The sequence below is a fragment of the Cryptomeria japonica genome, chromosome 6, assembly GCF_030272615.1.
Source record: "Cryptomeria japonica chromosome 6, Sugi_1.0, whole genome shotgun sequence".
In the NCBI taxonomy this organism is placed as follows: Eukaryota; Viridiplantae; Streptophyta; class Pinopsida; order Cupressales; family Cupressaceae; genus Cryptomeria; species Cryptomeria japonica.
The window spans coordinates 458,451,653-458,478,444 of NC_081410.1; the positions used below are offsets into that span (position 1 = coordinate 458,451,653).

At 33.5% G+C, this 26,792-nt stretch overlaps 1 protein-coding gene across 1 annotated transcript; it reads left to right on the top strand.

Annotated features, from left to right (window-relative positions):
• The first annotated feature begins 13,592 nt into the window (after positions 1 to 13,592).
• On the top strand, positions 13,593 to 18,116 carry LOC131051072 (uncharacterized). Its single transcript, XM_057985432.2, has 2 exons — positions 13,593 to 14,643; positions 17,762 to 18,116. Exons 1-2 carry the CDS (start codon positions 14,184 to 14,186, stop codon positions 17,791 to 17,793), a joined length of 492 nt encoding a protein of 163 aa, XP_057841415.2. The 5' UTR covers positions 13,593 to 14,183; the 3' UTR covers positions 17,794 to 18,116.
• Positions 18,117 to 26,792: the final 8,676 nt, after the last annotated feature.

Consider the following 26,792-nt stretch of genomic DNA (forward strand, 5'->3'; position numbering starts at 1 on the left):
ACTTATCTTCATTAGGTGTGAATGTAACCTTTCATACCATGCTCTCGATGCTTTCTTCAAACCTTATAGTTGTGTGTGCAATTTAAATACCATATCTTTTTCGTTAGTCAAAGCATAACCATCTGGCTGTTGTATGTATACTTCTTCTACCAGTATTCCATTTAGAAATGTTCACTTCACATCCATCTGATATACTTTGAATCCCTTATATGCTACAAAAGAAAGTAAATTTATAACACCTTCCAGTCTAGCCACTGGTGCAAAAGTCTCACTATAGTCTTCTTCTTCATCCCGTGCATAACCTTTGCAAACCAATCTAGCTTTGTTTCAGACTACTACTCCATCTTCATTCAGTTTGTTCTTGAATACCCATTTAGTGTTGGTATTATGGATGTGTTGCATTGGTTTTTTCATTGATGTCAACACTTATCCTTTTGGAGATCTTTGGTTATGTTGAACCGACACATTATGTTCACTGGCAAGTTCAGTGACTTATGCACAGTCACCGGTATATCACTCACCGATAGGTTATATTGTTCACCAGCACTGAAGATGACTTGTTATCATCTGGAGATCACTTTTTTATGTCAAAGACATGGTTTGGACACTTGGTTTTGGTATTTTTTTTGTTAGTCTAATTGGGTTGACATATTTGTTGTTACTGGCAAATTGGTCTAGGTTATGACCGACATGCACTATCTATTCCAGATCAGCATGGCACATTATGGAGAATTAATTAATTGGATATTGTTGTAAATTTATTGAGTCAACAAGATGCATCACATCTTGACTTATTTGTAATTGATTTAATTGTAATATTCTTGATGAGTCAACCTACACATTTGGTCTTAGATTTTGGTATATATGTAAGATCTCATTTATGAGATAACGTAATAGGTAGAGAGAGGGTATATGGTTATGGTATTGTAACATGGTATGTGCGAATATTAAAGATCATATGAGTAGACCATAGAGAAGATTTAAAGAAGGTTTGAAGGTGATTGACAGAGCTTAACCAGTATTGAATCCAACATTGAAGATGCTACTTTGAGTAGTACATTATCATTGGATTTGACCATCCAATTGTAGTCAGTGTGACTCTTATTTTGTGATTGAGTAGTGAGCTCTAGGCGGTTGGCCTTTCTGCATGTCCAAACCCCATTTGTATACACATACTATCTGTAGTAGTATCATCTAATTGTGGGTAAGGTTTCCCTCCGTGGTTTTTCCCCTTATAGGGTTTCCACATACAAATATTTGTGTTATGTGTTGTGGATATTGTTTCTCTTTCTGTTCTATGCATTAAGTTTCACCGGTATTAATATTAACTGTTAATCTGTCTACCGGTATTAAGTTTAGTTTACCAGTATTAAGTATCAAGTTTGATTAAGTTCTATTTGGGTTGAAATTAATAGACAATTGATTCATCCCCCCCTCTCAGTTGCCTCTAGGTCCTAACAATTAGTATCAGAGCTAAGTCCTCTTTTTACAAAAGTTTAACAACTTGAGGAGATTCTATGGCAACTAACTTTTTCATGAAGGATAGTCTGAAACTTGATGGAACTAACTATGGTATATGGAAGATTAGAATGGAGACACATCTGAATTGCATTGGAAGAGACATATGGGATGTTACAAAGAATGGCTATGTTGCTTCTTTACCGAATCAACCTCATTCACCAACATTGCATAAGGATCTAGAGAATGATTGCAAAGCAAGACAAGCACTTTTGATCGCATTGTCAGATCAACAAATCATGGGATTATCAGACCGATCTACTACTAAAGCTATTCGGGATAAATTAGAGACATTGAATGAAGGGGATACCACTATCAAAATTGCAAAACTGGAATGCTTCTGGATCAGGTATGAAAATCTAAAAATGGAAGAAGATGAAAGAATTTCTACTTTTATGGAAAGGGTTAATGAAATTGTTTTGGGAATACAATGTTGTGGAGATTCCTTAAATGAAGATGAAAGTGTTTCTAAATTTTTAAGAGAATTTCCATCGGAATACAAAATGAAAGTAGCTGCTATTAATGAGTTGAGAATAATGTCTAATACATCAGTATCTAGAGATACATTGGTTGGAAAACTTTCAGCATTTGAGCTTGAGGAATTTGGTCATGTTGCTACAATTAAGACAGATTTAGCCTTCAAAGCATGATCATATGCAACATCATCATCATCATCTAACAAATTTGATTGGAAACACTTTATGCAAGAGAACTTGAAGATATCAAAAAGGAAAATGAAGAAATGGAAGAACTTGAAGCACTATTTGCAAGGAAAATGCCTAAAGGTCCTATTGGTAGTAAGTATGAAGGTAAAGCACCATTTAAATATTTTAACTGCAATAAAGTTGGTCATATGGCATCTAGATGTCCTAATAGAAATGCAAGATTGAGAGAAGAAGCTAAAAGGACATATAAACCTAACCTTGAATATTAGAGATACAGATTTAAGAAGAATAGAGATAAATCATGCTACTATGTTGATGAAGGAGTTATTGATGATTCTGATGAAGAATCAACAGACGATGGATGGGCTTTTGTTGCAATAAAAGAAGATCAACTAACACCTACTTTTCCATAGGTAGAGCAGGCCCTGGCAACTAAAATTGAAGAAAATGATGAATGGATTGTAGATTTTGGATGTTGACATCATATGACTGGTGATAAAAGTAAATTCTTATCTTTTCAAGAATACAATGGAGGTCTAGTAAGATTTGGGGATGATAAAGCTTGTTTGATCATATGAAAAGGCACTATATCTTTTGATGGTAAGCACAATACAAACAACATTTATTATGTTGAAGGTTTGAAGCATAATCTTTTGAGTGTTGATGAATTAGTTGAAAAGGGATTTCAATTACAGTTCAAAAATGGTAAATGCAAAATCATGAATAAAACTGGTTTGGAGATTGGAACCGGTAATCAGACTAGAGGTAATATCCTTCATTTGAATAACAGTGAAAAGACATGCTTGATTGCGCATATTGATAAAAGTTGGTTATGGCATAAAAGACTTTGTCATGTGAATTTTGCTTGCATTATAAAGATTAGTTCAACTAAGGCAGTAAGGGATTTACCTAAGATTGTGAAACCTCATAACCCGGTATGTAAGGAATGTCAAATGGGGAAGCAAGTTAGAACAACTTTTAAGAGTCTTTCTAAGAAATCCAATAATGTTCTTGATTTAATCCATACTGACTTGTGTGTTCTGGCAAGAACAAGAAGTCTACAGGGAGATATATACTTTATATTAATCATTGATGATTATTCTAGAATGTGTTGGGTTACTTTTCTCAAGGAGAAATCATAAGCTTTTGGGAAATTCAAACTATTCAAGGCAATGGTAGAGAATGAAACCGATAAGAAAATCAAATGTTTAAGATCAGATCAATGAGGTGAATTTACATCTAAGGAATTTAATACATTTTGTGAAGTAAATGGAATTAGAAGACAACTATCAACACCCCGGACACCTCACCAAAATAGAGTTGTGGAAAGGAAGAATATAACTATTCTGGATGCAGCCAGAAGCATGATATTAGAAGCAAATATACCTCATGTGTACTCGAGTGAAGCAGTGAATACAATGGTTTACACTTTTAACAGAGTTCACATCAAAGGTGAAACCGGTAAGACACCTTATAAACTATGGTTTGGTAATACTCCTACTCTTTAATACTTCAGAATATTTGTAAGCAAAAGCTACATTAGGAGAGATGAGTATATTGGTAAATTTTATCCTAGAAGTGATGAAGGAATATTTCTTGGTTATTCATCTAAGAGCAAAGCATATAGATGTTTTAATAAAAGATTGTAGAAAATAATTGAGAGTGCAAATGTGAAGATAGATGAACACTTTAGAGGAAATTCAAGGTCTATGGATTCTCAATTGGCAATTGAGATGATCATAAATGAACCTATACGGAGTGCACCAGTACAGAATGTGGATCCAGTCACACCGGCATCATCGAAGAATTCCACAGTGATTGAAGACCAACAACAAGTGAACACACCTAGGTATGTAAGACTGAATCACTCTGAAAGTCAGATAATTGGGAATAAGTATCAAGGTGTTATGACAAGAGGAAGACTAGCAAATGAAGAGGTATGTTTAATTTATTAAATTGAACTAGCATCTGGTATTGAGGAATGTGAATATAAACGTTGGATTAAAGCTATGGAAGATGAATTAGAACAAATTGAAAAGAATAATACAAGGGCATTGGTTCCCCGACCTAAAGATAAATATGTAATTTGAACTAAATGGGCATTCAGAAATAAACTTAATGAAGATGGTAAGGTAATCAGGAACAAAGTAAGATTAGTGTGTAAAGGATATTCGCAAAAAGAGGGAATTGATTACAATGAAACCTTTGCACCAATAGCTAGAATTGAAGCAGTTAGATTATTTCTTGCATTTGCAGCACACAAGAACTAGAAAGTATAGCAAATGGATGAAAAATGTGCATTTCTGAATGGTGATCTTGAAGCAGAAGTTTACATTGAAGAACCTGATGGATTTTCATTAACAAATGATAAAGATATGGTTTGCAGATTAAGGAAAGCTTTGTATGGATTGAAGCAAGCTCCTAGAGCTTGGTATGCTAGATTAGAAAAATATCTTTTGAAGCTTGGTTACACTAAAGGTAATGCTGACATCAACTTATATTTGAAAGTGACTAATGAAGGCATCTTGGTTATTGAAGTTTTTGTTGATGACATCATTTTTTGAGGAGAAGATGGATTGTGTAAAGACTTTGCTAATAAGATGTAGGAAGAATTTGAAATATCTATGATTGGGGAAATAAAATTCTTTTTAGGATTGCAGATTTCATAGACTGATAAAGGTATATTCATATGTCAAACAAAGTATGTGAAGGAACTACTGAAGAAATTTGGTATGGAAAATTCTAAAAAGGTAAGTACTCCTATGACTACAACTGATAAATTGGCATTGAAGGATGATTCAGGTCTTGTTAATCCGACAAGATAAAAATCTATGATTGGAGGTTTACTGTATTTGACACAAACAAGACCTGATATAATGAATGCAATATGTATTGTTTCAAGATTTTAGAGTAATCCTAAATAGAATCATGAATCAGCAGCAAAAAGGATTTTCTAGTATCTACAAGGCACAACAAATCTTGGTTTATGGTATCCTAAAGATGAAAATTTTTATTTATGTGCATACACCGATGCAAATTGGGAAGGAGATGTAGATGACAAAAAGAGCACCACTGATGAGGCATTCTTTCTTGGTAGCAGATTAATTTCATGGCTGAGCAAGAAACATAGTTGTACATCATTATCAACAACAAAATCAAAATATGTTGTAGCAACAATTAATTGTACTCGAGTATTATGGATTAAGCAAATGTTGAAGGACATAAAGGTAAAATGCAAAGAACCTATAATCATTTATTGTGATAATTTAACAGCAATTGATATATCTAAGAATTTGGTATTTCACTCTAAAACTAAACATGTTTCTATCAAATATAATTTTCTGAAAGAGAATTTTGAAGCAAAAGAAGTGAGATTGGTTTATGTGAATACTAAAGAGTAGATAGCAGATATCTTTACTAAGCCTTTGCCTAAGGAAACTTTTGAATATCTCAAAGAGCAGCTCGGGGTAATACCCTCACCGGTAGAGACTTAGATAGTTGATGATTGGCATAAAACTGACATAATTAACAAAGAAAACCTTTTTTCGGCTTTGATGGAGGCGAGCTACTTCTCAGGGGGAGTAGTTGGTTATAACAATTGATTATTGTAATTGGTTCTATGAATTGGTTGTATGTAGTGTTTATATTGCTTTGGTATTTGATGTCAAAGGGGGAGAGATATCTATGGAAAAATATTATCCTTTGGAGAGAGATTATTCATTGGGGGAGTGAATATACACTTTGCATTTGTATTTTGATTTCTGGTATTGATCTATTTTGAAGATTGTTGGTTTTTGGTTTTTGGCATTTTATTTTGGCACTTAGATGTTTTTCCATCTTGTGTTGCAATCAATGCCAAAGGCAGAGATAGTTGGTATTATGGATGTGTTGTATTGGTTTTGTCATTGATGTCAACACTTATCCTTCTAAAGATCTTTGGTTATGTTGAACCGACACATTATGTTCACCGGCAAGTTCAGTGACTTATGCACAGTCACCGGTATATCACTCACTGACAGGTTATATTGTTCACCAACACTGAAGATGACTTGTTATCATCTGGAGATCACTTTGTTATGTCGAAGACATGGTTTGGACACTTGGTTTTGGTATTTTGGTTATGTCTAATCGGGTTGACATATTTATTGTTACCGACAAATTGGTCTAGGTTATGACCAACATGCACTATCTTTTCCAGATCAGCACGACACATTATGGAGATGATTTAATTAATTGGATATTGTTGTAAATGTACTGAGCCGACATGATGCATCACATCTTGACTTATTTGTAATTGATTTAATTGTAATATTCTTGGTGAGCCGACCTACACATTTGGTCTTAGATTTTGGTATATATATAAGATCTCATTTGTGAGATAGCGTAATAGGTAGAGAGATGGTATATGGTTATGCTATTGTAACATGGTATGTGCGAATATTGAAGATCATATGATCAAATCATAGAGAAGGTTCAAGGAAGGTTTGAAGGTGATTAACAGAGCTTTACCGATACTGAATCCAACATTGAAGATGCTACTTTGACAAGTATATTATCATTGGATTTAACCATCCAATTGTAGTCAGTGTGACTCTTATTTTGTGATTGAGCAGTGAGCTCTAGGCGGTTGGCCTTTCTGCATGTGCAGACCCCATTTGTATACACATACTATTTGTGATGGTATTATCTGATTGTGGGTAAGGTTTCCCACCATGGTTTTTTCCCTTACATGGTTTCCACGTACAAATCTTTGTGTTATGTGTTATGGATATTGTTTCTCTTTCTGTTCTATGCATTAAGTTTCACCGGTATTAATATTAACTGCTAATCTATCTACTGGCATTAAGTTTTGTTTACCGGTATTAAGTATCAAGTTTAATTAAGTTCTATTTGGGTTGAAATTAATAGATAGCTGATTCACACTCCCCCACCCCCTCTCAGTTGCCTCCGGGTCCTAACATTTAGTACCTATCACATTGTTATTCACTGGTTTGGGTACTAGGGTCCATGTGTTGTTCTTCTTAATTTGATCAATCTCCTCTTCCATAGCTTTGATCCAGTGATCATCTCCAAATGCTTCCTTAGTAGTTCTAGGCTCAATAGTGGAGATCATGCAAGAATTCTCTCTATTTCTTCTTCTGGTTAACACTCCAGCATCCTTATTTCCATTAATTTGGTCAGGATTATGATTGAGTCTCACATACCTCAGAATAATATGATCATTATCTTTAGGTTCTTCTTCTTTATTATCATCATCTTCTTAATCTACCTGTTCTGGTTGAACTGGTACAACAACATTCTCTTTACCAGTTTCAGGTAGTTTCACCAGTTCTGGTTCCAAAAATAGAATGCAAGGATCTTCTTCCTTTTTTCTCCACACTGGTTTCCCCCGAGACTTCAAGATACTCACCCACTCCAACATCAACACTTTCAATGATTCTCTGTGTTCGGTTGTTGTAACATTTGTAGGCCTTACTCTTGGTGGAGTAACCAAGAAATATTCCTTCATCACTTTTAGCCTCAAACTTGCTAACACAGTCACCTCTCTTAATAAAACATTTACTGTGAGATATCTTAAAATAACTGACATTAGGTGATCTACCATACCAGTATTCATAAGGAGTTTTATCCTTAACTCTTTTCACCAATATCTGGTTCATAGTGTATACAATTGTGCTGACAGCTTCTCTCCAGAAAGTTTTTGCTACACCTCCTTGTATCAACATCGCTCTAGAAGCTTCAACAACTGACCGGTTGTTCCTCTCTGCAATATCATTCTGTTGTGGTGTCCTTAGTGCAGAAAGATGCCTTTTGATACCATTTTTTTCACAATATCTAGTGAATTCCTCTAAAGTAAATTCACCACCTTGATCATTCCTTGGATACTTTATCTTTTTGCCACTTTCCTTTTCAGCTAAGGCCCTAAATGCCTTGAACTTAACAAAATATTTTGTTTTATCCTTCAAGAATGTGACCCAAATCATTCTTGAGCAACCATTAGTGAAGATCATAAAATATCATGTCACCTTAGTCAAGAATGATTTATGCAATGTTGGTAGATGAGGTTGATTTGGTAAAGGAGCAACATAGCCATTCTTTGCAACATCCCATATGTCTCTTCCAATGCAATTCAGATGTGTCTCCATTCTGATCTTCCATATATCATAGTTAGTTCCATCAAGTTTCAGACTGTCCTTCCTGAAAAAGTTAGTTGCCATAGAATCTCCTCAAGTTGTTAAACTTCTGTAAAAAGAGGACTTAGCTCTGATACCAATTGTTAGGACCCAGAGGCAAATGAGAGAAGGGGTGAATCAATTGTCTATTAATTCCAACCCAAATAGAACTTAATCAAACTTGATAAGGTTTCCCACCGTGGTTTTTCCCCTTATAGGGTTTCCACATACAAATCTTTAGGTTATGTGTATTGTTTCTCTTTCTGTTCTATGCATTAAGTTTCATCAGTATTAATATTAATTGCTTATATGTCTATTGGCATTAAGTTTGGTTTACTGGTATTAAGTATCAAGTTTGATTAAGTTCTATTTGGGTTGAAATTAATAGACAACTGATTCACCCCCCCCCCACCCCCTCTCAGTTGCCTCTAGGTCATAACATTTAGTACCTATCACATTGTTATTCACCAGTCTGGGTACTAGCGTCCATGTGTTGTTCTTATCAATTTGATCAAGCTCCTCTTCCTTAGCTTTGATCCAATGATCATCTCTGAATGCTTCCTTAGCAGTTCTAGGCTCAATAGTGGAGATCATGCAAGAATTCTCTATAATTCTTCTTCTGGTTAACACTCCAACATCCTTATCTCCAATAATTTGGTCAGGATTATTATTGAGTCTCACATACCTCAGAATAATATGATCATTATCTTCAGGTTCTTCTTCTTCATTATCATCATCTTCTGAATCTACTTGTTCTGGTTGAACTGGTACAACAACATAGTCACCTCTCTTAATAAAATATTTACTGCCAAATATCTTAAAATAACTAACATTAGGTGATCTATCATACCAGTATTCATAAGGAGTTTTATTCTTAACTCTTTTCACCAATATCTGGTTCATAGTGTAGACAGTTGTGCTGACAGCTTCTCTCCAGAAAGTTTTTGCTACACCTCCTTGTATCAACATTGTTCTAGCAGCTTCAATAACTGACCAATTATTCTTCTCTGCAATACCATTTTGTTGTGGTATCCTCGGTGCAGAAAGTTTCCTTTTGATACCATTTTCTTCACAATATATATTGAATTCCTTTAAAGTAAATTCATCACCTTGATCATTCCTTAGACACTTTAATCTTCTTGCCACTTTCCTTTTCAGCTAAGGCCCTGAATGCCTTGAACTTAACAAAAGATTTTATTTTATCCTTCGAGAATGTGACCCACATCATTCTTGAGAAACCATGAGTGAAGATCATAAAATATGTGTCACCTTGAATACTTTTAGTCCTTATGGGTCCACAGAGATCTATATGAACCGGATCGAACAAAAGTTTTGCTGAAAAAGATTTGCTCTTGAAAGTTGAGGATGTCATCTTTCCCAACTAACATTCCTTACATAGAGCATTAACCAGTTTGTCCAACTGAGGTAAACCTCTCGCTGGCTTGGGCTTACTCACTTTGACAATGTTATTAAAATTTATATGACAAAATCTCCATGCCAAAGCCAACTATCATCTATTTTAGAAATTAAACAATTGTTGACTTTAGGATTTAGGAGAAACAGGTTACCTTTTGTCTGCTTGCCGGTTGCAATTAGTTCACCTTTGCTCTCATAGATTTTGCACATTTCATTCTCAAATTCCAATGGATAACCTTTGTCATTGAGTTGACCAACACTCAAAAGATTGTGCTTTAATCCTTCAACCCAGTAGACATTATTTGCACTACTCTTTCCATTAAGAGAAATGGTTCCCTTACCTTTTACCATGCAGGGTGAGTCATTTCCAAATATCACAACTCCTCCATCAAATTCCTTCAAAGTAAGAAATTTACTCCGATCACCGGTCATGTGGTGTGAACAACCACTATCAATGATCCAATCATCGGAATTATCCATGCGAGAAACTAATGCCTTCTAATCAGAGGTCTCCTCTTTAATGGCTACAAAAACAATGTCTTCATTAGCATCTCCCTCAGATTTCTCATCAGTGATACCACCATCAACTGCAATGAGACAATCTCTTTTGCCTTTTCCCTCATACTTTTTGAACTTTTCATGCTTATGCTCATTGTCATGATTAGGACAGTTAGCTGCAATGTGTCCAATCTTGTTGCAGGCAAAACATTTCAAAGGTAATTTACCTCTGTAGTTACTGGTACCTCTGGGCAACCGCTTGGCCAACAATGCCTCAAGCTCAACCAAATTGTCTTCATCATCAACTTCTCTGGTGGATCTAGATTCATAACTGTGACTGACATCTCTACTTTTCCTCATAGGAGGGTTAGAAACTGAAGCTCTAAATGCAGATTCAGAAAGCTGAACACTACCATCATAACCATTTAATTCAAATGCAGTAAGCTTACTCATGATGGAGTCAAGGGTTACCTTAGTTTTGTCAATAGATTTTAGCTCCTGAATGGCTGCAACTTGGATAGCATAGACCGGTAGAAGGGTTCTCAATGCCTTGCTAACCACTTTGGCATCTTCCTCTTTACCACCAACACTCTTGATCTGACCAACTATCTCTTTGATCCTCTGACCATACTATTGTATATTCTCACTTCAGCCATCTACATGCCATCAAAATTTCCTCTGACTGTCTTCTTTGGCAATCTTCACATGCTCATCACCACTAGAGATCTCTTCAAGTTTATTCCATACCTAAGCAGTCTTTGGACCATGAACATCAACATACTCTACATCAGACAAAGAACCGATAATGGCCTCCAATGTTTGATTATTTTCTTGTTGCTCTTTCTTATGATCATCAGTCACAGTCCCACTAGGTGCAACATATTGAGTACCAAAATGTTCCCAATATTGATTACCAAGACTCTTGATATATATTTTCATTCTATCACTCCATATTCTATAGTTCTCTCTATTAAACTTTGGACCTTCTTTCTTCATCATGTTCTTCAAGATCTTTACCTCAAGCTATTAGGCTTAGACCTTAGAGGACCTGAAATGCTCTTATAGCAATTGATAGTATGATGAAAGAATAAGGATCCAATCAACTACTTAGAGGGGGGGGGTTGAATCAGTAGATAGAAAACTGACATAAACTTTCACCAAACTCAAAATCAACCTCTCAAAGCAAACTCTAAACTAACTGGTTCAAACACTGAACTTTAGATGCAATATTAATGACAAGTTAAACCAGTTGACAGTTATAACAGACTAATAGTAAAACATCTTTGAAACTCTCAAAACCTTTTGACTAAATCATTCAAATACTTTACTGACAGTAGTTAAAACATATTTCAGATTGTTACAGGTTAACATAACATATCAAAGTGGATTTAGTAGTTAAGCACTTTAACCATAGTAAACATAACCACAAAAGCATTCACCACTTGATACAATATTTTTGATGTGGAAACCCAAATGGGAAAAACCAGGGTGGGGATGAATACCCACAAGTATTCTGAACTCTTCTGAAGTTCGCCCTGTTAGGAGCCAAGCTTATTAAAGCTTTACAATAAGTCATTTAAGAACAAATCCTGTTAGGGACCACCCAGTTAAGGGATTGACTATAATGCCCTATTAAAAGTAATACCATGTTAGGAGTAACCTTGGTAGAGGATTTGAAATCCAAGCTAATGGACCACCTGGTTAGAGGATTTAGATAACACTAAGCTTGTTAGAGCTTACCCGGTTAAGGGATTTGATTGTTGTAATTGTTAGAAAACAAGAGGGGTTTGCTGATCTGTTTGGATAGCACTACACTTGCTTGTTCAAATCTTTTTCATGCTCCTATCTGAATTTACACATACTGCAGATACATCTCCTAGTTCGACAACCACACTCTCTTACTCTCAACCATAAATTGCCAACACTACAACAAAACAACTCATTGACCTTATAAACAAAACAATAGGTCGGTAACACATCACAAAACTAAACATCTCATAGAGATTACAAACAAATTGGTTCGAGTATGACCATTGGATTACATAACAATCACTGCACATCATTCAAAACAACCTTGACCGCTCCTTGATCACCACTTCATCGAACATTGTAACTCATCACGCGGTTTCCATTACATGCAATGAACTTGCTCAGTCCCAAGACAAAAACCGTTATCTCTACACACCAAAAACCTTTTGAAACTCTTCTCATACAACATGCATACGTGTCATAATCATTACCGCTCACCATTAGATCATAAACCAATACAACCGATTCACGAAGCTCCATCAGTTAGGGTTTAGCATATCAACAGGTAGGGTTTACCGGTTGATCTCACTTCTTCTCTAGTAATACTGGTTTCCTTCGCAAGCTCACTTACCAGTTACAATTCCCTTCACTAGTTCTTCCTACTGGTTACAAAACAACATTATTACAACATCATTACCGGTTATAATTGACATCAATGACAACATAAAAGTTCATCAATGCAATCTTCATGCAAATGCCAACAGACAAGGGCTAACTTTTACAACTATATCTAGAGTTAAATCAATAAAGGGTCTTCAAATAGAACTGCCATTCTCCTTCGATCGATATCCAAGAATGAAAAACAATCCATACACAATTATCAAAAAAAAGGAAGAGTCTCGCCTACATCAACTCTCATTATAATGAGTGAAGGTATGTACTTTCAAATTTGTCCTTGTATATAGAAAATGTATATTTTGTTGTATTTACTATATTGGCTTCCTAACAAATGTTGTGCACGAAAAAAAATACAAAGTTAACAATTTCATGGTGCACAGGTTGCTCTACACGTTGTTGCTACTAGAACACAAATTCATCAACTTCGAAGTCTTGAAAATTGTAACCTTGGTAAAAAAATAATTCAATTCAATATGACCAAATATGTAATATGAACATTTTTTTCAATGTTACCAAAAAGATTGTACGTGTCTAAGACTTGCATTGACAAAATATATATAACATTTTTACTTGAATATTACACTTTCTTTTTAAATTTAAATATTTTTTAAATGCTTCAAATATTTATTTTCGAAAATAATTTACATTGTCAATATATTTCAAAAAATAATTGACATACTTAACAATATACATCTCTCATATATTTGACATACAAATGATTTCCTATGGGCAAAATCCTTGCACCTCCTTTGGGTGCAAGTGCTAGTAATTAAAAAGATGTTAGAATTTTACATCTAAATCTAGACATATATATTAAAATTCAGTGATATAATAATTCTGAAATCTTATTCCCATCTTAATTGTTTTGGGGTATATATAGCTGTGATGGTTTTAAACCTCTTCTGTCCGTTGAGACAAATAAAAACACAATCCGTAGTTAGATGGTTTTTATCCTCTTCTGGCCATGGAGAGTAAGTTGAAAGGCGTGGATGTTTTGATGGTTTTTTACCACTTCTGTCAATGGAGATTGGAAAGAAAATCATAAATATTTTTATGTTTTTGTACACCTCTTCTGGCCATGGAGACTAAGAAGAAAACGATGGATATTTTGATGGAATTTTACCTCTTCTGGCCATGGAGAGTAAGAAGAAAACAATGGGCATTTTGGTGGATTTTTACCTGTTCTGTCCATGGAGAGAGAGAAGAAAATAATGTGCATTGAAACCGCCGAGTCGTGCCATTCCTAACTTGTTCTGCTAACCCTCGATCACTGTTTCTAGGATTTCAAGGGTTGCTAGGGTTTCTAGGGTTTGGCCACTGTTATGTCACTCCTTGATTTGGCCTTCCGGGGCTAACCCTCGTTCACTGTTTCTAGGGTTGCTAGGGTTTCAAGGGTTTGGCCACTGTTCTGTCACTCCTTGATTTGGCCTTCCGGGCTTCTATCCCAGTTAAAAAGAGAGATCTAACCCAGCCACGAAGTCCTTCCATGGCGGTTACTAGGGAAGAGGAAGCTAGGGGCGGAGAAGTGGATGACGAGAGGGAGGAAGCCGCTTTTGCGAGGCGATCAGAGGCGCGCAACACACTTAAAGGCTGTGTGGAGGAACTCAGAGGACTTCAGGACAGCCTCGAGGCTATAACAGAGCAGGTGAAAGTGAGCCGTGGGAGCTCTCACTACGACGACTTGGTCCAGAGAAAAACCGATTTGGTGAAGCAGGAAAGGGTATGTCTCGGAAATTTTGAAAGGGCGAGCGATGAACTCGTGCGCATCTATCGGGAGACAGAATCTTCCTTCGCCCCTACTATAGTTACAGGGGTGCAAGGCCTTCAGGAAGGGCAAATCGCTAGAATAAATCAGATGGAGATCAAATTGGCGGAGATGGAAAGGGCATGTTTCAGAAAACTCGTGCGGAGGAACAATAAAATCAAGCGCATCTTTCAGAAAGCAGGTACCAATATTATTTTCCCTTCCCTCTGCTATAGTAGTTACAGGGGTGCAAGATTCTTTCTAAGGTCTTGTGGTAATCACTTGGATTTAATTATGTTTGTCTCTTAGTTAATTTTTGGATTGAGTATCAGGATGTAATGTAACAGAATGCAAGGAGCTACTCACTATTCTACATCTACTTGCACTCTATTACATTCTATGATGGATTGCAAAATGCAATTTGAAATAATGATGTTATAAATTAGAGACAGTGTCAAATCTTGTGGATTTAATTATGTTTGTTCCTTAGTTAATTTTGGATTTGATTGTGTCCTCAGTTAATTTTGGATTTGATTGTGTCCTAGGATGTAATAGAGTGCACGGAGTTACTCATATTCTAAATCTCCTTGCACTTTATTGCATTCCATTTGAAATGTCGATGTACTAGAGTGCACGGAGTTACTCATATTCTAAATATCCTTGCACTTTATTGCATTCCATTTGAAATGTCGATGTAATAGAGTGCACGGAGGTATATTCTAAATCTCCTTGCACTCTAGTTCATTCCATTTGAAATGTCGATGTTACAAATTAGAGACAGTCAAATCGAAAAACAATTAAGAGACAAATTAATGGATTGTGGAAATCAGATAAAATTAATTGATTATGTTATTTAGCTTCAAATATTTGACATAAAAATATGAACATTGCATGTTTTTAAGTTTATGTAGATATCTGATAATCTGAGAGTTTTGAAATTGTGATTTAATACAATATTTCTTTTATCATTGTTTCTTTTCTGTATAATAATTTTTTATGTTTTTTAAGAATATATTGGTTTAGGAATATATATAGTATATGGAATGTTCAATTTGCAAATTAAATGTCATGTTCTATACTTTGAGTCCTTGGCAATGTTGTGGGATCTATAAACAGTTGACCTTTGCTATTTATAATTAGTTTTATCATCTTTTTTAATTTGGACAATTTCTCTACTAAATAGATTCATGTTTTGAGTATAATTTTTAGATGGTGTTGGTTTTAGTTTGTACATAAGGTTGGTATTTTAGAATGATTGATTTATTCTTTTACTTTATAAGAAGTTTTTATTTGGATTTGATTTTCATTGTGGTTGGAAAGAATGTTTATCATTTTTAGAGTATGACATAGTTTAAGAATCTTTAGAAGGTGATGAAGTTATTTTATGTTTTCAATTGAATCCATTAAGTCCTAAAGTAGGCTTTATAACTTGTCGATAGTATCAAAGAGATTATTTTAGCATAATAGAGAAATGATCAACTTCAACATTTGCTTTCATTGTAATGTGCGAGAAATTGCAATCTTTATCAACTAAATTATAAAACTAACGAAGACATCATAGCACATTAAATTTAAAAACTGCAACAATTCAAGAAGAAAGATGAAGTGAGACAAAGTTTGTTACTTTTATTTTATACTTACAAATAAAAAAGGTATCAAAGATTTAAGTGAGATAATGACAATGTTACCATAGAAGATAAGCATTTTATAAAATATTTTGTATTATAATGTACAAGTTTCAATTAATATAAACATCTTGGAATTGTCATTTGTTTATACATTTTGCCACAATCCTTTGTCTTTTGGGGGTGGTGTAGTGCACTATGTTCTTATCTTTCTCATTTTAGCTCCTCTTTTTTTATCATAGTTATAGCATAGTTATAAGTCACATGCTAATATGGTGAATTTATTAGTGATAAAAGATGAAAAATATGGATTATCCATTTAGTTTTATTGTTTGTTTTGTTTCCAAGTTTAGCTTGGTTGCAATGCAAGGGTCCTTTGTCTTTTAGTCATGATGATTACCAACAAAGTTGATGTGAATATTACTATACATGAATACATTCTACACTCATTATATAATATAATCCTCACAAATGTAGAGGGATCATTGAATAGATGAAACCATTTGAATACCTCTACTCTACAATGACAAATTTACATTCATTTATTTTTTAATAAGAAATCTATATAATTTTTTTACAAATTGGATATTCTTATATCATTATTGAGAGTGACAATTGTTTAAACAATTACATGTGTTGCTATGAAGGATAACATTGTGCATTTTCTTTGTAAGAAAGAATCTAACTATACTACTATACATATTATCAAACCCACTTGTGTTGTCTTCATGAAGCCTATAGTATTGGATTAGAATTTATCATTCAGTAGGTGACATTGTGCATTTGTAGCTTCTTCAACCTTGATTTTAATGTCCTCAATTATATAGATTTCTTCTTACTCAATTTATGATGAATCCATGTAGTTGTTTTCATTGAGTTGGTACACAATCATATTAAGATTATAAGCTTACATTAATACATCTTTAGCGTTGCATATTGACATTGGGCTTCTAATGTGTTATGTGTCTTTATCACTTTCCTCACTTGCCATATCAACATTATTGGTTTACTTTCTATTGATAACATAATGCTATGTAAGATTTTAGTTAGAGAAATTCATTAACTAGAAGTAGAGTCCAACATTTGGTATTAATTTATATTTACAAAGCAATTAGCGAGCCATGCATAGTTTATATCCACTTATAGTTTTTCTCTTAGGATGAGTAATATTAAAGCTATCGGATTTCCACAATCCATGCTATAAATTTCTTGATACTTCTGAATTAGATTGGGTGCAATTTTTTTTATCATCAACGTTTTGAATCACACTTTGTGATTCCTTATTAGGATGAGAGAAGAGTTCAAAGGAGACGAAAGATGACAAGTTGAGAGGAGTTGAATATTCAGTCTAGATCTACAACTTGGCATCTTTCATCTCCTTTGAACTCTTCTCTCATCATGATGATGAATCACGAAGTGTGATTCGAAACGTTGATGATAAATTTTTTTTCAAGGATTCCATTGAGATAAATCATAATTATAACATGATAGTTGCTGTATGCATACTAACCATGATAGCAAGTAATTACTTTCAAATGAAAAAGTCTAATTTTTAGACATTCAAAAGTATTGATTTCACTCATGTTTTAATGGTGTGTATACACATAATATGAATATTGGATTGATGGAGTTAGAGAGGGCATAGCTTAGACATTTTAAGTAAGCATGTAATAAACTCTCTATGCTTGATTGCAGCTGAAGCTAATGTTTGGGAGTTAGAAGATTGAGGAATCAACTCCAACACTTGTAGCACTTGATCTACAAATTAATTAGGACCATACTAAATGTTGAAGTTTGCCTGATTGATCAAAATAATAGAGAGGTAATGGCATCATTTACTTTAGGTTTACATGTTTGTTGTCATCTCCTTATTCCCATACATATAATGGTGCAAGATTGGTCTTATGATCAAATGCTAAATCATATAGAACTAATTGTGTTGCTTATGTTCAAGTATTTGACACAAATATATGAACATTGAGTTTTTTTGAGCTTGTGTATGTTTGACATTTGGTATTGAACATGGTGATGGTACCATAACTTAACTTGATATTTTTCCTACCATAATCACTTTTATGAATGATATTTTCTTTGGTGTTTTTAAATATTATACTAGTTTAGGAACATACACATTGTGGGGGCTATTCTATATTCAACTTGAATTCCATGTCCTATATTTTTGAGTTCTTTGGCTTTTTGTGGATCTATAAATGGATGTCTTGTGCGATCCATAATTAATTTTACCATCTTTTCCAATCTAGATAATTTCGTTCCACTAAACAACTTCACATTTTAGGTATACATATTTAGATGTCATGGGTATTAGTTTATGCTTAGGATTAGTGTTTCAGAGAACCAACTTCTTTTCTCAATTCACATGAAGCTTTAACTTTTTTTCATCATTTAGATTTGGTTTTCACCATAATTGGAAGGAGCATTGTTTTTCATTTTTAGAGTATGGAATGTTGCTTGAAGAATCTATAAAAGATGATGTAATTACTTTAGGTTTTACATGGCTTGCAAAAAAATGATGAATGTAGTGATCCCACTAGTTTAGTAGAAATTGCAAACACCCATTGAACTAATTCAACATGTTCCATTAACACTTCATTAGGGTTTTTTTTTTGTTATGGGGACCAGATTGGACCTCATGATGGATCCTTTGCAATAAAACAACAAACCATCTTTTTTCTCATAAATTAATTGGATTTTGATTTTATCAATTGATGAAGAATTAATATTTGTATGTAATTTTATATTTTGTTTTTAAAAGTATGCTTATAGTTTAGTTGCACCTTAGTATTTAGTCACATATCGAGCAACAATGTAGTGTAGATATGAGGGAGATCATTGAGTAACATAGATTCTTCTTGTGCATTATTTATTTTTTCTCTCGGTGGTTTGTGGCTATGGTGCATCATATAATCCTTTTGATTTTTTGTAGTTTTATGGTATGTGTAGGGCAATTGAATAAGAGTTTAATGAAGAAATAGTATTTTTTATGCCAAATTAGCTGTTCAATTTGGTCTTAGTGTATTCATTATTGGCAATTGGATGGTTTGCATAAATATAATAAAATAACTCTTTACAATTATCCTTACCATAATCAATATATGGAAATTTATTCTAGTTAACATCTTATGAAGCATTGATCAATAAATAAATAAATTTTGTTTACTAAAGTATACTTATAGTATTAAATTAAGTAGAATGCATTTATTTTTAATTAAGAAGTCATTACTTGCCCTTAATTTGTTAATTGATTAATATAAATACACCATACTTTAAGAAATTGACATCTTAAATAAATTTATTGACAAAATCATAATTCATAGGTATCCACATAAATAGTCATTAATTTATAATTTAACAGGAGGATTTACAAGGTGATAAAACATTTTTGCATATTTTGAATATAGAAATATTAGACTAGATGGGACCCTGTCATTTATACTTTAGTCACGATAAATATTAAACATTTTTTAATATATTAAATCTATTAGATATAAAGTGCAACTATTATAATACTATGGTTAGATTACAATCCTTCATTGATGTCTCCCGATTAGATAATATTTGAACATCAAATCCTTTCGTAATTTGTATTTTAAATTTGATCAACTTACAAGAATGGTTTATACAATGATTACCCAAATTATACAATAACTAGTAAATCTTAAAGTTAGAGTAATATTACATATATGTTGAAATGTTACAAATAAATACCAATTATAAAGTTTGATAGAATTACATTTTCACTACATTCTTCTATATCTAATTTTTATTTCACATCAACAATTGCAAGTTTAGCATGATTTACAAGGCGAAAAGACCTTTTTACATATTTTGAATATAGAAATATTAGATTAGATGGGATATAATCATTTATACATTTGCTCATAATATTAAACAATTTTAGCATATTCAATCTATTAAATAGAAAGTTCAACTATTATATTACTATAGTTAGATTATAATCTTTCATTGATTTCTCCTAACTAGATACTATTTAAATCTTAAATTATCCAATTTGTATCTAAAATTTGATCAACTTACAAGAAAAGTTTATACAATGATTACTCAAATCCTACACTAATTAGTAAATGTCAAAGTTAGAGAAATATTACATATATATTGGAATGGTATGAGTAGATATCAATTATAGAGTTTGATAAAAAAAAATTGGTTTTTTTTAATCAGTATATACCAAGTTTAACAATTTGAAGGTCCAATCAAGGGCCATAAAAATATACAAAAATGCCCCAAAAAATATGAAGGGTAGAACCAAACTTTTGACAATCCAGAGATTGAAATTGATGAAGATTTGATAACAAAAGATTAAACAACTATCCAACTAAAATTAAGCCACCTACCTTCCACAAAAAGACCAATGACTATAATAAAGAGATCAACCAGCTGAAGATGTGGAACTTGGAAGGAAGGAGGAATTCCTTCAAGAATGACTGGAACACGCTAAAGATTTCACTTGATTGCTTAGGAAGGCTACCCCCCCAAAATTAAATGCTTTCCCTAGATCTTCCATGAAATGCAAGTTTTTGATTAAGGAAAAACAAGTTTTAAGGGACCCGAAACCCTTTACAAGGCAGGTTTTGGAAGGACCTACAACCCGAACCGAAAGATAAACTTGAAAGTCCACTCAAAGAAATAGAACACAAATGAGACACGACATGGCCAAACCAAGGATGGGGTACAACACAAAAAGGACCCCCAACAAGAACCAGTGGGCTGCAAGAGACCAGCAGCCCCAACCCAACCAGGACGGATCAAGAGTTTGACCTACCCTTATGGGATCGAAGGGTCATATCAAAAGAGGATTGAGACGATTTAGATTTTTTACTTTTAACAGTAATCCATCCCTCCTCAACCCTAGCAGCAGCCTTTTGCTAAGAGGATGGATCCATAATAGAGGACCTCCCATCACTAGGAGGAACATAGCCAGCTTCCGGAGAGGCAGGGACAACAAAAATCAAAGGATCAGACAAAGATCCAGCATCAATCTGGGAAGTGGGAAGGTCATCCACCAAGGAAGAAGATCCAACAATCTTCAGACGATCATTTGGGATGCCACCGCAAGCATCCCCACACCCCTGAGCACTAGTAACAAAGGCAGCAACCAGAGGCTCGACCTGAGGATCCTGCGCAACCACCTGGGAAAAGCTTTTCTTTTTAATAAAGTAGTGTTTAGAGGAGGCACCTTTCCACCAAGAAGCAAATTTCTTTTTCTTCTTATCTGATTCACACCATGCAACAACATGTCCAATTTGGAAGCACTTTCGACATCTAAAGGGGATACCCTCAAAGTCAAGCGGTTGGACCCAAGATCCCAAAGAAGATTCAATTTCTATCTCAGCTAGAAGCCCTTTAGAAGCATCAATGTTAACCAATATCTGAGCATAAGTAGAATGATAAATTTGGTAAGAGTCCTTATCAATCATTAGGAATTCGCTTAAAGCCTCCCCCACCTCCTCTAGCAGAGAGTCCGTCCATAGATGAAGGGGAAGGTTAGGATAAGAGCCGTTTGAAGCCCCTAGTCTGACATCATCAATGCGGATAGCTGCCTACTCAAAATGCTTCACACCTTCATTGATTGAGAGCTATGAGGATCGATATGAAATTATCGTTAGAATTTGAATTCCAAACCAGTATTTGAAAATTCAAACTACTTCCAATTCTTTGTGAAAATCAATGACCTCTACCGTCTTTATGATTTAATAAACTTCTCAAAATGTCTGTTTGCTCCTCTATTTGTTAGACTATCTGCTAATACATTAGCTTCTCTAAAGATATGATTAATTGTGAATGCTTCAAAGGCCTTAAAGAAGATTGATGGCTTTGCAAAGAAAAGCATTGAGTTTCCAATTTGGAGTAGAACTAGTCCTAAGAGCATTGATTATAATCACTGGATCTCCTTCAATCTGCATCTTTTTGAGTCCCAGTTCTCTGCATAATGAAAGACCTTCAATAACTGCTTGTAATTCTGCCACATTATTGGTGTCAATTGGTAATGGTTTAGCTAATTTAGCTAGGATTTGACCATTTGGCGAATGAATGATGCAACCTACCCCAGAAACCACCTGGATTACCTCAGGAGGCACCATCAAAATTTATTTTAAACAATCCAACTATCAGAAGACTCCACACAATTTCTTTTCTTTATTTGGAAGCCACCTCACCCCCCATCCCAACGAAGGGAGGAATCTTAAGCCCATACCAATTTGATGTGATCTTACTATCCGACCAAGAAAATTGAGATTTTTTTGCTTGTTGTTTAGGAAGACCACTATTAACAACTTCCACTATTGCTGCTTCCAGTCTATTGATCATCCTTTCCCATGAAATGTTTTCCCCTCTAAAAACTATTATGTTCCTTTCCTTCCATATTTCCCATTGATATTTCCCAATCTATAGAGTTTGATAAAATTACATATTCACTACAACTAGTTTCTTCTATATCTAATTTTTAAGTCAATCAACAATTGCAAAGTCTAGCTAGTGATTTCACAGTTGCATAAACATAAGACATCAAAGAATCTTGACCAATGGATCATTGGCCTATTCCAACTCACAACCAAGCATAGGATAAGGTGCGATTGTTCAATAACTTCAACAAAAAATAAGACAAAAAAAAAACTTTCTCAATAACATAGAAAGAGTTGAATTTCTTAAAATTCAAACCAATAACACTTAAGAATAACATCAAGTTAAGAAATTAATACCACAATGACGACCACATGATCCTTTCTAGACCAATTCAAATACATATATGTGATAATAATATTGGTTAAAGTAAAAAAATAGTTACCACCAAGAGTATTAAGTTTATGTTGTATCTTTACTCTAAGATTTGGGCTCATTTTGTAATCATTGGGCTTTGTAGGTTTTTAGGATCTGAAGTGTGATTCAGTCCGCTAGTTTCTAAAAAACTCTTTTATGTAATCCTTTTTAAAATTAATACAATGGGTGTTGCCCCTAGCAACTATTTACTTAATACAAAAATTTTTTATGTTGTATCGATATCGATAAAAGGTTCATAGTTTAACTTGTCTAGCAACAATTTAATAATCATAAAAACCATGAATAACAATTGCTATATGTCCAAGAAATGGTATCCTTATTTTTTGGTAAAAAATTTCCCTCTATTTGCGTGCTTTTGGTTTTAATGGAGGCATGGATTTATACTGGAACCAACTAAATTCTTTCAAGAGTAATAGGGGGTTCCATGGTATGGTTTATATAAAAATTAGCTTACCAAAAGTTTACAAAGAACAAAACACAAAAATGAAATATAGTATAAGAACATGCTACCATTTAAACTAAACCCATGTTGGTGAACAAATTTATCACTGTGACTGTTTCTTTGAAACCAACCCTGTTTGAACGAAGAGCAGTGACAAGCGTTCCAACAATTGGAGAGATTGCAGTGAAACCACAATCTTTGTTTGCGTTTGAGAGGGGCAACTCCCTCATATGATGGGTTTAATTTGTATTTTTTGTGTACTTTTAATCTGAAATTACATAAAGGAGAAAACATAAAACTAAAGAAATAGATAACAGAAATGCCAGTAGCAAACATACATATACTGGTTGAGATCCCACAAAGGATAACAATTACAAAGAGGGTTTATTAGCACAACATAATTTTTGATATGCAATGATGACGAAAGAAGGGTGTAAGATTTCAACATACAAAGAGATATGTAACACATCCAAACCAAGATACCAAAGCTTGATTATGTTTCATTACATCAATCACACACATCATTAATGTTTTACACAAATGCATAAGAAGGTTACCAAATTAACATAGGATTATATATTTCATCTTGTATTTCAACACAAGATTTAACTTTTGAATCAATTTGGCTATTTCTTGAAAATTGCTCTTGCTCCAAAACTGTGAAGTTAAAACATTCAATCGAGGATGATAAACTATTTGTCTATCTTGCATACACATGAAATAAATCTAAAGTTGGTGACTTTTATTTTGTATTGCAAGATCCTTCATGTATTCTTTGTTGAAAATCCCTTAAAATGATTTTATTTCCAAAATCCATATAATATCAATTTGTCTCCAATTCTAATTGCCTTTTGCTTGCAATTTCAAGATCACATACCCTTTTTTTGCTTCATAAGGAATTTTACTTCAAGATGCAATGTTGCAATAAAAATGGACAAATATTTTTTCTTACATGGTTGATTGGTATGAGGAATTTGATTTAAAGATCTGTTGAAACAATCCATAAAATCTCTCATAAATTAAATTCTTCTTTCTTTTAAATCTTGAGAAATGGACATATTAACAAACCCATATCAACCACCAATTTGAATCTCCCCAAAAATTATTTTTTAAAGATATCCCAGTTGGTAACGTATCCATCTTCTAAATATTGAAACTAATTTTTTACATCTATAGTGATGGATTCAACAAATAATCAAAAACACATTTCTTTCAATAATTCCTAAGACTCCTATGGTGAACTGTTGAATGCGATCTTTTGCAATTTGTGAGCCTACTCCATTAAATTTTTAGAAGTTATTTGTCAAACGTTTAGATAAAGTTGTATATTGATTAAAAAATAAAGGTTCAAAATTGTTTCCCCATAGTTGAGTGAAGCCTATTCCTTGGTGCAAATATAATATGTGTCTTTTAATACAATAGAGTCACCAACCTTCATCATTGGGGGAGTCCCTTCGAATTTTATTAAAATCACCAATAATTTGATTCTTTCTCATGTAGAGTCACCAAAAACTATTGGTAAACAATTTTGTCACTATAAAAGTCACCTAATTAATAGAAACAAAATGCACCAACAAATGGGAAAATTATTATGAAGTTAGTGATTCTTGTCTACATTTCAAAGGGTTATCTCCCTTGTATGATGAGATTTTATTTTTTCATGTACTTTTAATTGGAAAGTACAAAAAGGAAACCAAAGGAAAAGAAATTAGCTATGAACATGAGGGAATAGCAGAGATTTCTTGAGAAAGATGAAAAAGAACAAACTTTACCAACAATAGAAGCACAAAGACTTCCAAATCATCCTACAAGACAAGATTAAGGAATGTGGAAATAAGCATAAGAGGAAACTAATTAAACATCAAAATAATAATCTCAAAAAGATGACATTAGAAAAATATATCTTTATTTAAATCAATAGAAGCACACACTAATACATTTGGCCTCAAATTTCGACAGAGGTAGCAGGTGAAAACAAAGGATTGAACTAACTCATTTGGAGGGTAATGAACTATTGGAGATGGCGAAATTCATGTAGATTTTTGCATGTCGTTAAATTCCTATGGAGTTGTAGGTTATGTGTTTGAATCATGTAAAGTTGGTTGCAAACAAGTTCATTTTAGAGTGTGTGTCTCATAAATTTGAGCTTGTCATCCTACCGGTATGTTCTCATTTATCTGTTTTTCTTTACTTTCCTAATGCTACAGTTCCTAGTTATTGAAAATTTTTCCAATTATCAATTATGTTAGATGAAGGCTAAAAGTATTGTATAAAAATTAAAAAATAAGTAAACCCTATTTACTATACCATAATCAATCTGCTTGCTTGCTTGTAAATGAATGTTTTCCATCTCTAGTTATTGAAAAGTTTTCCAATTATCGATTACTTTAGATAAAGGCTAAAAGTATTGTATAAATTTTTTTTTAAAAGTAAACCCTATTTACTATACCAAAATCAATCTGCTTGCTTGCTTGTAAATGAATGTTTATAAAGTAGTAATTGTATGAATTAGAAATATGATTCCTTAACTAAACTTGCTTTGGAAATACTTGATTCAAATATATAAAATCAATAAAAGACCAGTGCCTTGATTCCTTACTGGTTTCATATCATTTCAAATGAAAAATCCTACATTTAACCTTAGAGACATTTTTAATAACTTGTTAATGTAACAAGACCATCATCTCAAAGGATTCCATATGAATTGCAATTAAAATGTGACATCCGGTTAGTCTTATTGAATTTAACTTTACTTTGAAAGACCAATAAGTCAATTCGAAGTTTGCCAACCAATCCTTCAAACTGAAAATCAATCTTAATTACAACAACATAAGATTGCACAATGAAACAATCTATGTAAATAGATTTATCCAAGGAACTGATCAATCCATTGAAAATATAGATACCATCATGAATGAGAAACACTTGAATTTTTATATTGAAAATAAAATACTTAAACCAGTTGATCTGAGTGCATACCCTCCATCAACTTGGTACTTCTAGACAACGAGTTCATAAGAAAATGCATATAGATTGTCTTGATAAAAAAACTATAAACTTGTGATATTTGTCTCTCCTAAAAAATCCTCCACATATAGATGAGGATTCGGTTTGAAAAATGAAAGGGCATACCCTTTCATTAAACTAAAATTAACAAAAAACTAACTAGAAACTAACAACCTAAAAACTGCCCTAACAAACTAAAACTATAAAATACAAAGTCACATCTTTAAACATCTTTTGATATCTATGGCTGGTCTCCAAGCATCTGATCGCACTTCTGAATGTGCTTCAAATATCCCTATGATTTGTAGGTATTTGCATCATAGATAATATCTCTGACCACAATCTCCAAAGTGATGAAGTTTTCCATCTGCTCGATTGTGTCTGTCATGTCAAGTACATCAAACCGGGCAATGTTAAGGGAAGCACTGAGAAGACTTTGGTACTCCACAATCCATTTATCCT